Source organism: Chelonia mydas, chromosome 18 (genome assembly GCF_015237465.2).
Source record: "Chelonia mydas isolate rCheMyd1 chromosome 18, rCheMyd1.pri.v2, whole genome shotgun sequence".
Lineage (NCBI taxonomy): Eukaryota > Metazoa > Chordata > Testudines > Cheloniidae > Chelonia > Chelonia mydas.
In genome coordinates, this window is record NC_051258.2 from 18,324,992 (window position 1) to 18,339,032 (window position 14,041).

A 14,041-nucleotide genomic window follows, 5' to 3' on the forward strand; every position below is an offset into this window, starting at 1 on the left:
CACTTCCATTGGAAAAAAAAACAAACAAAACTCTGGTGACTGCTGGGAATAATGGGAAGTCTCTAAGAGTGCAATAGAAACAAGGCTTTAATCTGTGCATTGCGTCACTCGAGGAAGATTTTTCTAAGGATGTTAAGTGAGGCAAGAATAGAAACGCTTTTCAATAGGCTTATGTCTAAGTACTTCAGCTCAATATGCTCTATGAAGAAGTTGGAGAAGGGATTTTGTCACATTTAACCCTTTTTGATTTCCGATCTCCTCCCTGCATGGTTGCCCAGTGCCCGCCATGGGTGATCAGTGGATGGAGGGGTTTTTGTTTGCATTTTTTAAATATTATGTTTGTTTTTGCTGTCTATGTGAGCCTCTTTGTAAGTGGCCTGAAGGACTGATTGATTGTCAACTGCAATGATTACATTGATGGAAAGCTTCCTCTCCGCTTGTCTTGCAAATCTAGTGTTAGCTGTGTATGAAGATGGCTTTTTCCACACCTCATCGCCCGCTGGATTCAAAACCACCAGCATTTCTTAGTTCTGAGCTCTGGAAATGCCAAACCAAACATCTGAAGGCTCTTGTTCAAGAGCCTGCTTATAGGGAGGGAATTCTAACTCAGGACTGCTGTCAACTTAATATCTTGCATAATGCTGCTATAGGAGCTTTGTTCCACCTCCCTCCCACCCCGTGCCCAGATTGATATCACATGAATGGTTAATGCTGAATCTAGGGTGTCCCTGCTGCAAATGCTGCTGTTTAGAGAGAGTGCTGCTCCTCGTGCATGGCGAGCCAGCTCCCAGGATTTAGCACTGCGAGCACTGCAGCCCGTTCTTCTCCCTGGGGATTCAGACTTGCCGTGGTAATGGTGCATGGGAATGAAGGCGCTCGATGGGACACCCTTTCTTTCCTTGGGAGAGGAGGGGGAGCAGGTGAGCACAATCCTAAATCTTAGCTCAGGTCAACAGGCACCATGTTCTATAACACCCCACCAGGTACTGTGGCACAGGCATTTCAGATTGTTTTACACAAACACGAGTGCAGACACTGCACGCTCAGCTAGCAGTGTAGATGGTGAGGCAAGAAGAATGCCTTGCACCCCTGAACCATCAGGTGTGTTCCCTAAACGCCCAGGCAGTGCCTCCCCTGTCTATGCTGCTATTTTTAAGCAGCGTAGTGTCCTACTACCAGAGCTTTTCTCTGCTGCCTCCACCTTGCTGGAGCCTTTCACTGCGGCGTGTAGCTACAGGCACTCTGCATGTTGCTGCAAGCATAGACAGGGCCTCAGGTGTACTACATCTTTGGTACCACCATCAGTGTAGTAGCTGAGCAGTTTAGTCGTTAATGTAGTTACCCTACCAACAGTGCTGTGTGGCAGGGAAGTGCTATTTTCCCCATTGTACAGATGGGGGAACTGAGGCCCAGAGAGGCTAAGGAGGTTGCCTAGCAGCATCTAGGAAGTCTCTGGTGGGGCAGCGAATTGAACCCAGCTCTTCCAAGTCCTAGACTAGTGCCCTGACCACTGGGCCGTTATTCCCCTTAAAAAAGATTCAAGTGTCTTTAGAACCAGGCTGTGTGGATCCCTGCCTCTTTCTCTCCAAAGTAGCAGGTTTTCATCCATAGGTCTCAGCGCACACCACAAATGAAGTCCCCATTCCTCAGATGGGGAGTCTGAGACCCAGAAGTTGGGAGGGGAGTGACTTGCCCAAGGCCATGCACTTAAGTCAGTGGCAGAGCCAGCTGTAGAACCCAGGTTTCCTGACTCTAGTCTGGTGCAGTATCCACTGTCTCTGTCCTGAGAAATGACATGAGGCAGCCGCAAGGTGTTTGTGGCAAGCTCATGAGCACATACATGTGCTCCTCACCCTCCCTCCAGTCCCAATCAGCAGGTCTTCCCCCGGTGCTGTGCCAGATTCTACTCAGAACAGATCTCCAAGCTGGGAAACCCACAGTCCAGTCCATCCCAACTTGTGACCCTGTCCTGGTATGTGAACTCTGGACTTGAGGCAAAAAGACTGTCAAACTCCTCCTTTTTGAGAGTCACTTCTTTCTAGGTTTAGCTATTCCGCAGCTCCACTGAGCTGTGAAATGGGGAGTGGAGGATATTTTAGGGAGTGCTGCTTAATATGCAAAGGTCTTGCTAGGCACCCAGAGAGGTAAGTGGATCTGTTCTTAAACAGAACTGACAGGCAGACCCCCGCCGCCACCGAAGCCGTAAGATGCATATTACACTCCCCATCTGGCCCAGGAATGGCAGGAGCGAACTGGGTGCGTATCCATGATCTACTGTAGGCAAGAAAAATTTGACACCGTTCCAAAAGGTGAATGCAGCTACTCTAAAGATTTAGGGTGACGTTTCTCCTGGAAGGCTCCCACTGGATGAGAAATGGCAGCTTTATGGTTTAAAAGAAAGTTGCCAGTTTTGAGCTCTGCCTTTTTCCCGGCACTTGGAATGCTCTTTCCACACCCTGCTAGCAGTGCTTGTGCTGTGCTGGCTGGCTGGTGTCCTGAGCAGGCGTCTTTTGGGGGCCGTCCGTTCGTTAGGGCTTGGCACTCTTGAATGGGCTGTGCAGTTGGAGAGAGGCTGCCAAGCTAGACTGGAGGAAAAATAATCGGAGGTTTTGTTGTGGTGGTGTTTTTTCCTTTTCCCTCCCCCTTCTCCTTTTTCTATGGCTGCAGAATGTGCCCCCTAAATGCCATGACTGGATAGGGCAGAAGCCAGAGCTTTAGGATTAGTGCGTAGGGAGGATTTAGGATTACAGGCGAACGTGTATTGCTGTGTTTGGATTATGTGTGGTTTCTCCTGGCCGGAAAGAAATAGTCTTCCTCTTCTAAACATGCCGGTTAGAATATTCAAAAGGCCCGTCTGAGGCTTGAAAGGGAGGAAGGTTTGAAGCAAGGCTTTGAAAGAGCTACATGAGAAGGGCATGTGAGCATACAGAGATGGAAAGAGAATGAAGAACTCAGGCACCTGGATGGACTCGTGGCGGGGAAGATGTTCTGAACGGTGTCCTTTGTGTTTATTCCAACAGACATTATTGTTCATGGGTGTAGGAGGTAGAGGCTGATCCTCGCAGGAGCGAGACTTCAAGTGCTTTACAAATCCAGCATGTGTGAGGGATAAATTCACCTGTGTGTAAAGTCGCAGCTGAAAGGGGGAAGCGTCCTGCAGACTCTCGACAGCCAAGGGCTGGTGTAATGGTGCGCTGGGTTCCCAACAGCTGATGACTTTTGGAAAGGAAATAAAAATATGCTTGAGAGGTCTTTCTGTGCGCCTTGAATGCATTCTTCCAAATCCTGCCTTACCTCATGGGACTATTGGAGCCCCTCGTGTCCCCTCTTTTTAAACTTGAAAAAACACCTTCTTAACTGCGAGATTCAAAACCAAACCCCCGTCATATAGAGTGACAACTGAATGTATTTTAATATTCAGTTTTGCAGCAGGTGGGAAGAGTCTAAATTAAACCATGAAATTGCTGTGTAACAAAACAGCCTGAGGAAACATCGGACTCTTTACTTCACTGATTAGCTTGAAGATCTTTTTTTCAGATTTTTGTTTTTTGTTGGTTTTTTTTGTTTATGGTGGTGTACTGGAAATTGCAACCACAGAACATTGGCCTCCGCTCGGGGGAAGAGCTGCCTGGAGCCCTGGCATACAATTCAGAAGCTCCCTTTTGTCTCCAACATGGACACCTCCAAATCTCCCTTGCTTCAAAATAAGTTTTCTGTCGCCCGCTTGGCTGAGGAGTTTTTCTGGATTGGTGGCAGCATCGTGGCTACGCCGAAATGGAAAATGGGCCAGATTGGTAAGACAGGGAATGTCAGAGTCCCTGATGCTTAATTGCACAAGATAATAGCGTCTTAAAGGCTTTCACATTTACATCTTATTTAATGACAGCTTTGTCTAGCCATAGCTGGGGTGGGGAGGAGGATGTTGACACACATTTGCAGAGCATGCAGCCCCTATGTTCTTTTATCTTTCATTGCTTTATGAGTTCCTGGCATGTCTCTCTCTTTTATTGTGAAAGATTCAAGAACTTTTGAATTATATTTTGACTCTTGATTTCATTTTTTTTATGACAATCTGAATAAAATGTGTATGTCTTAACACATGTGGACTTTGAAAATCCCTATTTTGCCATAGATTCCCCCCCTTCCCCCCGAACACCCCCTCCGAAAAATTAAAGTAAGTTGGTTGACTGGGCAGATCTGGTGTTAGCAACAAGAGTTTGTGCAGTGTGAACCATTCCTCCTGGCTCATCGCTTTTCACACTCTGTCCACTTTCAGCAAACTGAATCCTTCACCGTTGTAAATTTGAAGGAGCCGTGTTTAGAAGGAGCCATGTTGCCTTTTCCCAAATTCAGATCCCTTCCTGGGTGTTTAATTGTAAGTGCTGATAAGCTGTGGCACAATCCTTTGACCTCAGGATTGAAATTCTGTACTAGCTGGATGAGGTAAGAGCACTTTATTATTTAGGGAATAAAAAGGGGACACCTGGCTAGAAATGATATCATAAATATCTTCATGGTACAGTATAGTAATGTGATAGAACAAACAAAGCCTCCTGTTACATTGGTGCATTGTCACTCGATAACCGTGGGCTTGCCCAGATGTAACTGAGACTCTGTAGAAAAGGGGTTTGCCTACAGAGCCTTCTATTACTTACACCGTTCAAAGATCTACTTCTTAAAAGGAAGCCTGGGTTGGGGCTTGCTTGAAGACTGATCAGAGCTAGCTGCTTCTACTCTGGCCAGAAGCGCCATCATGAGTGGAGCACAATGCTTCGGCAGCGCCCCCGCCTGTAGGCGGGTTGAATGGATGTTAACATAATATAAGAACATAAGAATGGCCATACTGGGTCAGACCAAAGGTCCATCCAACCTAGTATCCTGTCTACTGACAGTGGCCAATGCCAGGTGTCCCTGAGGGAGTGAACCTGACAGGTAATGATCAAGTGATCTGTCTCCTGCCATCCATCTCCACCCTCTGACAAACAGAGGCTAGGGACACCATTCTTTACCTATCCTGGCTAATAGCCATTAACGGACTTAACCTCCATGAATTTATCCAGTTCTCTTTTAAACTCCTAGCCTTATAGTTCCAGCCCAGAGGAGCAACTGCGGAAGCAACAGATTGCCCGTAAATTAAGCTTTTTAATTTTTGCAGCGTTTCCAGTGTCTCTTTTCGCATTAACCTCTTTGTTAATGATTGTGCGCTTTAATAATGGAAGCATTCCAATACACTCTGCTTTGTATAGTACCATTTGTACAAACACTGCTCATCCCTCCACTTACAGGTTTATGCAGCCAGTAACTCAGTTCCCCTCTCCCTGATGTTTTAAGGGCTGTCTGCCCGGGGGAGGAGAAATGTGGTTCAGCTGAGAATTGAAATGAGACTTGAGTCAGTGCGGGCAAGAACTTCAGAGGAGAAGGCTCTTGCACCAAGGGTGACGAGACAGTGTGCAGGGACAAAGGAGACCTGTTTATCCAGCACTGAGGGAACAGAGAGACAGGAGTACAAAGAGAAACCAGGTAGAGGGAAGCTGAAGAAGTCTGAGAAAGGCAATTATTGAGCTGGGTCCTGGAATCAAGTGTGCAAATTGCTATCAAGGCAGCCCTCTGTGCCTGGTGCAGCTGTGACATAAGTGAGTCTCCTTGGCTCTGTACCAGTCACTGCAACACAATAGCCTGCTCTCTGTCTGAAATGGAGTCAACCCAGTGAACAGCAGCCCATGCATTGTGTAAAAAGAGATTTTCCCTCTCCCCCCGAATGCTGCAAAGAAAAGCATTTGCAGAACATCTGTCCTCCACTTCCATTTGTGTGGAGAGCCTCAATCGCTCTTGATCACAGGGGTTATTTAAAATAACTTCTCAGGCAGCATGCTGAGAAACAGGCATAGCTATGACTGCTCACCCATCAGCACAGGGGCGTCTGCTGCTGGTGGCAAAAGCCCACTCTGGAGCCAGTGGCAGATCGTCACGTTTCTGTAGTAAGGAGAGCTCAGGGGTGAATTTCTGCAGGGTAAGAGTGAGTGGAATGCAAGGCACCTTACACTGAGCTCTCTAAGGTGAGTTGCCAGGGAAAGGACTAGCTCCCAGGAAGCCATTGTGCCGCTAGTGGGTTGGCTTTTTAATATGTCCTCCAGTTCTGTGGCCCTTCAATGGAACAGAATTCTCAGAGCTGAAGTAGGCTACCGGGCTCTAAATTGTATGTGGGCCTCATTCCTCCTCCCCCGGTGTAAATTGGGACTAATGTCGCTGAGGGCAATGAGACTGCAGCCGTGTACGGCTGGCGTGTGCTTTAGACCATGCAGGGGCTGCTTCGGGCTGGCAAATGTCACATACTTGGAGATCCCTGAAAGGGAAATGAGACCCTGGTTAAGCACGTGCTCTCTCTGTCTCCGCCACCCCCTGCAGCGTACAGATGAGCCGTTGTCATGCAGGATGCAGAAAACATGCACTTTGTAGGTTTCCAAGTCAGACTCTGTTAACAAAACTGGGCTGAAAAGTTCAGCAGAGTTGTGAGCGCCTGGGCTTCTGACCTTCCTAGGGAGCCTGGCTGTGCTAGCAAAGCTGCGTGATGCACCCTGAAACCGGGCCAAGCTCTATTTCTGAATGTTCTGAGAAAAATCTGAGCCCAGGTGTGAAGATACCCAACTGCTCCCTCCCCTCTGCTCCCTTGCATCCAGTACAGGCAGTCTCTTCCCCTGGCCCCCCTTCCCCCCCCACTGAAAGCAGTAAGAAAAGTTACAGTGTTACAGTGGGGAGATTTATATTTATATTTTCTCTACCTGGGTTTCTCAATCTGTAAAGTGGGGCTGCATCCCTGTATCACAAGAGTAATGTGAAGCTGAGTTAGCGTTTGCAGGAAGGTGCTGCGGGGGTTTAGTGAAAGGGCAGAAATGAACAGTTAAGGAAGGTAGCTGAGCTCTGAGCGCATAGGAATATTTATCCACCTTCTCATGACTGTTCTCATACATGAAGATTTTTCTACCTGTAACTTTCCTTGGTATAAATACCACCATGGAGCTCCTTTCCGTAGAGCTGCCACATCTCCTCTAGGGGAAGGAGCTCTTCTAGACCTTAGGAGGTGCCTAAGAAAGGAGTGTAATGTATGTTTGGGCTCCCCACCCTACCGCAGAAATTCCTCTGCTCTCTCTACCGCCACCACCCCCAAACCTCCCCAGGGCTGCCTTCTTTCCACCATCAGTAGGAATTTGCGGTTGTGTGCACCCGCAGGATGCTGCACCGCCGAAATGCTCGTCGGCGGCATGTTTGGCGCCCACCACAGTCTTCTGGGAATAGGAATGTGCTATTCCCACAGAAAGGTTGGGGACCACTGGTCTAACCTGAAAGAGCCTTGCTCCCCCTGCCCCCCTTTGAATCTTGGCTTCTTTTGAGTCAAAGTCAAAACATGGCCATTCAGCGAAACTCTTATTACTGGAGCTCCTGCACCAATCCAGCCGGCTGGGGGAATAGATATTCAAATACACAAGAGCAGTTAGGCTCCTGCTCAGATTGACTTTCAATAGCAGTTAAGTGCCTAGCTGTCCTTTTTCAGAGTAGCAGCCGTGTTAGTCTGTATTCGCAAAAAGAAAAGGAGGACTTGTGGCACCTTAGAGACTAACCAATTTATTTGAGCATAAGCTTTCGTGAGCTACAGCTCACTTCATCGGATGCATTCAGTGGAAAATACAGTGGGGAGATTTATATACATAGAGAACATGAAACAATGGGTGTTACCATACACACTGTCTTTTGTGCCTCTGAAAATCCACTCCATGAATAACAAATAAAAGTGTTGCACAAGAAACGCCTCTGTGACACTGGATGGTCTGGGTGTTAAACGGATACAGGTGTCTTTACTTGTGCATTGGGTGCAACATTTGAAGATTTTTCTTAATTTGGAAAGAATCATATCTTTGTTCCATTGCTTATCAAACAGACAAAAAGGAATTTCCAAAAGAATATTGCTGATAAATTCACATTAAGCTTGTTCCAGATTCTTTTCTTTTTTATTCATTTATTTTTATTTTATGTATTTATTCTATCCTTTCAAATCACACCAAAATATTTCTCATTTCTTTCTTCTTTACAAACTTTGCTACAAAGAGCAGTGCACATTGGAGTACCCTGGTGTGCTACCAGACAAGTTAAGGACTGCAAATCAATCTTGCCTCTGAACTTCCATGCATTTTATGCAAGAAACTTCTAACAGCTTCATGTTTTCTCCTGATCTTGCTCTAAATTATGGGAGTGAGTTTACCTGAGACATGCCAACATTTGGGAACAGTTTTAGTTTTGCAAACCTAGGGGTGGTTCTGTTCTATTCCACTTATCACCATGGTTCTCAGATGTGGTTTCTCTTCTACCACAATCTGCAGATGTCAGGGAGGGATGGATAAGTGTTTGTCTCCTAAGCTTTAATGACTATATTAAATAGTATTGGACCACTAGACTTTAGGCTCCAATCTTGCAAATACCTAAACAACACGAGGCGTTTTACTGGGACTGCTCATGTGCTAAAAGTTGACTAATTTGTGTAAGTGTTTGCAGGATCTGGGTTCTAGACTTCAAGTGCTTTTTGGGCAAGGACTGTCTTCACTCTGGGCCTTGAGCAGTACTCAGTATTCAGTCAACATTTTAATATTCTCACCCTAAATATAAAGTGTTCCATGAACTCCTATTTTTCAAATCCACATGAAAACAGACGGGGGGGAGGGGTGATTTTTCTTACTGCTTTTCTTGTACTGCCACCTTTGTTTTCTATTCTGTATAGGTGCTCATCACTGTAGTATCTGAGTGCCTTCCAGTCAGGGCATCAAGCAACATGGCTAACATCTGGCCTGTGTTTTGTTCTCTCCTCAGGAGGAGAGTGTGCAGTTGAGGGTTTTTTTGTTTTGTTTTTTATGGTTTGGATTTTTTTAAAATATATATTACACACCTTGCTCTGTTTGTTAGAGAAGGCAGGTCAAGGAAATGTGCATGGCACTGAATAGAAGGCGGACCGGTTTGGATCCTTAGTCCCTGGGGCAGTTCAGGCTACAGTCTTGGGCTGGCTCCCAAGAAAGCTCTGTCTCCTGCACAGATGAACTTTATTTACCCTAATGGTAGAAAGTTCCAGTGCGCTTGAGGAGCGGAGCTGTCAACCACAATCTTCATCCTGGAGCTTTAGTTGATCTTTTAGATACCTTGTGCCCAGGCCATTGAGCACCTTGAACTTGATTAAATATTCTCAGAGAAGCCAGCTTGTGCTGCTTTTTGCTATCCGACTGTCACAGCTGTAAGCAGACCAAGTTTAATGATCCTCTCTTGAATAGTTCAGCAGCAGATGGGAGTGCTTTATTGTCTGCTGGAGTTCAGAGCTCGGAGCCATAACCAGCGCATTCAAAGAAAGGCAACTGCATATTTATCTTCAAAAAAAATTTTTTTTTTAAAGTATTAACCCTGAAGCTGGCACATTAGAAACTCCCTCCATTGCAGACTTAGCCACTGCTTCGTATTGCTGGTTTTTATTAATAAATCTGTCTCATTTTTATCTACGAACTTACCTTAACATTGGGCTCAGATGGCCCATTAACATGAAATGAGCCTGAGAATATTGGCATCTAACTCACAGCAGCGCAGAGAGTGATGCATGTTGGGTTGTTGTTTTTTTTTAAATCTTACAGAAGTATATGATGCATAATGAGAATGAGCGTGGTGGCAGTATTGATACTGTGGTGAGCAGCAAACAATTACCAAGCTCTAGTAATAGTCACTTGAGCATCAAACTGACTCACGGCTTCCGCTGTTCAGTTCCTAATGATGGGATGCAGGAGGTAGCAATGGTGCAAAGTTGGTTTGTTGCTTCTTCGAAGAACAGAACATTTAGGGAGATGGAGGGAATTGTTTTGGAATGCATTGTTCAGCTCTGCGTCTCTCTGGCTATCGTACAAGGCACTTAGCATTACACGGAAGATAACTGCAGACTATTTTATAAGAATGTAGCCTCTGAGGCTGCCTTCATCTTAGCAGATGGCCCTTTTAAAAAATAAATAAATAAATTGAATCCAGTGTGTGTTTCTAATAACCTTTGTGCTGTTAATTTTTAATGCCTCCCCTCTATAGTGGAAAAATAGTTTTTAGTTCTAAAGCAATTTGTACACTAAGGACTTTTGTGAATTATTTATCAGGTTCCAGAATATTTGCTATATTCTGAGTGGCCAAGTTGGGTAATTAATTTTTTTTCCCTTTAGTTAATTGGGCTCCGGGTAGGCAGGATGCTAATTCAGCCACTTCCCAGGAAGCAAATTTATTTCTAACTGGGGATGCTGCTGCCCAAAACTTCTGACTTAGTAGTGAGAAATGGTGGGGAGGAGGGGAAAGTGTTATCTTTTTGTTAAAGAGGCAGTTGGAAGTTTAAAGGTCAGCTCTCAGCTGGTCGGTGTAAATCTGTGTAGCTCCACTGATGGTAACAGTTATGCCAGTTTTACATCTGCTGATCATTTGACCTAAAGGTTGATATTCCCCCGCCATGCAGAGGGTCAGCAGGAGGCCTAGACATCATAAAAGTCCAGCTTAAGTGGTGCCTAGTTCTTGTGCTGACCTCCTGTGCTAGTGTGGATTCCACCTTAGATGTGGAGGTGGAGCTTTTCAAAGGCACGGCTGGGAGCTGTCGGCGTGAAGGGACCCCTGTGATCATCTGGTCTGACTTCCTGTGCTACTGAGGCCAAAGAACCTCCCCCTTTGACTTTCTGGGGCAGCTGAGTGCCTACCTGCACGTTGTGCCTTTCAGAATTTTGAAGAATTTCAGTCTTGTGTCTAACTCAGGCTGTCCTTTATTTCTCTCTCCAGTGGAAAGATGTATGAGCTGCATGCAAGCTGGTACCCAGATGATCAAACTCCGGGGCAGTTCCAAAGGGCTAGTCCGGTTCTATTACCTCGATGAGCACAAGTCGTGTATTCGCTGGAGACCGTCGCGAAAGAATGAGAAAGCCAAAAGTAAGTGCCGGCCACCGGGTCGTTCTACTGAGAATGAGAGGTTTGCATCGGCACCGAGCAGCCGACATGAGGGGTTCGGTAACATGGAAGATGACCAAGGCAAATGCTGTTGCTGGATTGGCAGGACTGTGCCTGACTTCTATGAATGTTAATAACACTTCTGCTAGTTGAGGGCTAGAATAACCCCACAGACTTGGAGATGCGCTCCAAGCAAATCCTATGTGAATAACGCCAGATTTAGGAGTGTCTGCAGTTTGAAGTTTGGGTCTTCCCTAAAAATGTCTGTGGGAGAAGGAAGGGATATTCCCTCCCCTCCACATCCATATCCCATGTGGCACAGCTAGCTAGCTGTATTTATGGTTAAGGCATTGTTCCTCTGAAGCACCGGCTAGTGGTCATTGCTGGAGGCAAGATCCAAGGTCACGTGGACCAGTTGTCTGGTGGGTTGAGGGAGCTCTGGTAGGGTTTATCATGCACCAGAAGGGTAATGATTATTGGTTGCAAATAAAGATCCCCAATCCTGCAACCAGGTCTATGTGGACAAAACCCCATTAGAGTCAATCAGGATCCATTCAGACACAGGGATCTGCCCTTGCAGATCATGCTGCATATTCTGGCTCCAATAGCTGATATGTCTCTGCATTCAGCTACATGTTGTGTTGTATTAGTCATCCTGAGAGCCCCCCACTGAAATCGGGGCTCCATTGTGCTAGATGCTGGAGAAAAAGATAGTGAAAGGCTCCCTGCCACAAGGGGCTTGCAGTGAAATAGACAAGACGGATGAAGTTTGGGAGCCCCACCCCATCTCCCAGTGGCCTAAGGGTAAGGGTTTTTACCTGTCAGGACTTTTGTTCTTTAACTGGGGCCGCTTTGTAATATTTTCCCCAAACGTGTGTGCGTGTGTGTGTGTGTTTTTTTCATTGTCTTTTTTCACCAGATGGTGGCTGATCCACTCCAATGAACATATACATGATTGAAAAGCAATGATTGCTTCACAGACACGAGTTGTAACCTGCACTAAAACAGGGCCTTCAATTATTTGTTTAACAAGATGTGTGAAACTGTGCTGGCAAGGAAACGCTGCAGAGAGTTGTCTGACAATCATCATGTTGAGGGGAAGATCAGGGAGACTGAGATCTTGGGGACCAAATTAATCTTATTGTTTCCCCTTTCAAAACTACAAATATGAATGTAATTGTTGGCACAATCTGCATCTCTGCTTGTGACCTGTTTGATGGTATGTAAAGATGCACAGGGAGGACACCTAATCTGAGAGGGGTGCTGGCATAGTGGTTAGGGACATAGTAGATTAGGACTTGGAAGATCTCAATTCAATTCCTGGCTCTACAATAAACTGCGTTGTGACCTCTGACAAGTCATTTAATCTCTGTGTCTCAGTTTCCCATCTGTGAAATGGGATAATAATCCCTCCTTTGTCTGTTTTAGCATAGATTGTTCAAAAGTGCCCACCATCCCTGGGTGACTACAATGGGAGCTTGAGGAGCACTTTGAAAATGTGACCCCTTTCCAGTGTTGACCCTAAACTCTTCAGGGCAGAGGTTGTCCCCCGCTAGCATGTTCATAGGGTGCCTAGCACAATGAGGCACCAATCTCAGTTGGAGCCTCTTGATTCTACTGAAATACAGATGAATAATAATGCACACGAACGAATATTGAATAGTGAACTTAAACCTCTACTGAAATCTAGCTCTAGACTTTTCCTTTTGCCTCCTGTTGCATTATTCAGAACCAGCTTTTGAAACTGCATGCAGAAGACCTAAAAATTCCTTCAAGTATGTGAGTTAGAATTACTTGGCTGGTTGTTTAAGCAAAGATACTAACCCTAATAATAATTAATAACATGCACATCTTCTCCGACTAAGCTGTAACGGATTAGTTTAACCAGCTACCATTACATTAAAGACATTTAGGAAATTGTTTTTTTCAAAGTCTGTATCTCCTTGATCAGGCTTTTTTAATTTGCGTTGAGTGGTACAGTAAAGCTAGAAGCACTAGCATACCGAGCCACCTTGATAATGTCCAAAGTGTTAAATTTTTGCCCCATTTTATAAAATGACTGCACGTAAATCGACTGCTCTAGACTATTAAAGGCTGTTCTTGGCGTTGACGTTATCCTTGGCGTGAGTTGTGCCGTCAGCACAGAGGGCTCATAAACCGGAGGTTAAGTCTTTTTACATTTCCTCTTTTGACATTTGCTTTGACTAATGCTATTTGAGCTCTGTGTGTCTGTGACTGTCCCATACCCCCTTGCTAAATAACAGTAAGCCCAGAGGGCAGTGATGTAACACAACACAAATTCACTGGTTTCTGCTTCGTTTAATTTCGAATGAAGAAAATCTGCCAGGGTCTGGAGTCTGTGTTGGATTTTAAATGTTCTCCTCCCGTCCGCTTTGAGCTAACTGCTTCCCCCCTAGAAACAGTTAACAGTGCAGTTTGGATTTTGGCCCTGCTGCAACACTTTTCCTTTTTTAAATCTTTTAAACTTCTGGCACGTGTAGATCTGGGTAATATATCCTCTGTAGCTGCCCAGTACACATACCATAGCAAACAGCTGTCTGCTTCTAGGGAGAGCCATGCTTCTTGTAATCTCAGGAGGACACTGTAATCTGCAAAATTAAATTCTGTGCTGGGGTTTATTTTATTGTTAAAATTTCTCTTCTTGACACTCAGGATCTAGGATCTTTAGAAGGGAAACAAATTATTCAAATAATTATCGGATGTGCTGGCTCTGAGAGACACTGTTTCATTAAACGTAAGGGCATTCTATAGCATTTTAAGATTTGTATATTCAAAGGGAAGAGGAATGGGGGTTGACAAACGTTACCAATATCTTGGTAATTTACTCCCAAACCTAGATGTAGGAAGGAACCTGGTAGCTAGAAATGTAAATGATTAGTTGGATCAAGTCCTGCAAAGGCAAGAATTCATTCCTGAGTAAATGACACTAGGTGGTTCAGTGGATTGTTTCACAGACAGGGTACCTGGGTTCTGATCCTGGCTCTGCCACTGAACTATTGTGTGACCTGGGGCAAGTTACTTCACCTCTCTG

At 45.3% G+C, this 14,041-nt stretch overlaps 1 protein-coding gene across 4 annotated transcripts in view; it reads left to right on the forward strand.

The window, feature by feature from the left end:
- Positions 1 to 14,041, forward strand: part of PLCH2 (phospholipase C eta 2) — a 323,941-nt gene that overhangs the window by 206,537 nt on the left and 103,363 nt on the right. For all 4 annotated transcript variants that reach the window (XM_043531629.1, XM_043531628.1, XM_027832321.3 and 1 more), the window contains one exon: positions 10,825 to 10,971. In XM_043531629.1, coding sequence (XP_043387564.1) covers positions 10,825 to 10,971 — 147 coding nt within the window. The remainder of the gene's footprint in view (positions 1 to 10,824; positions 10,972 to 14,041) is intronic.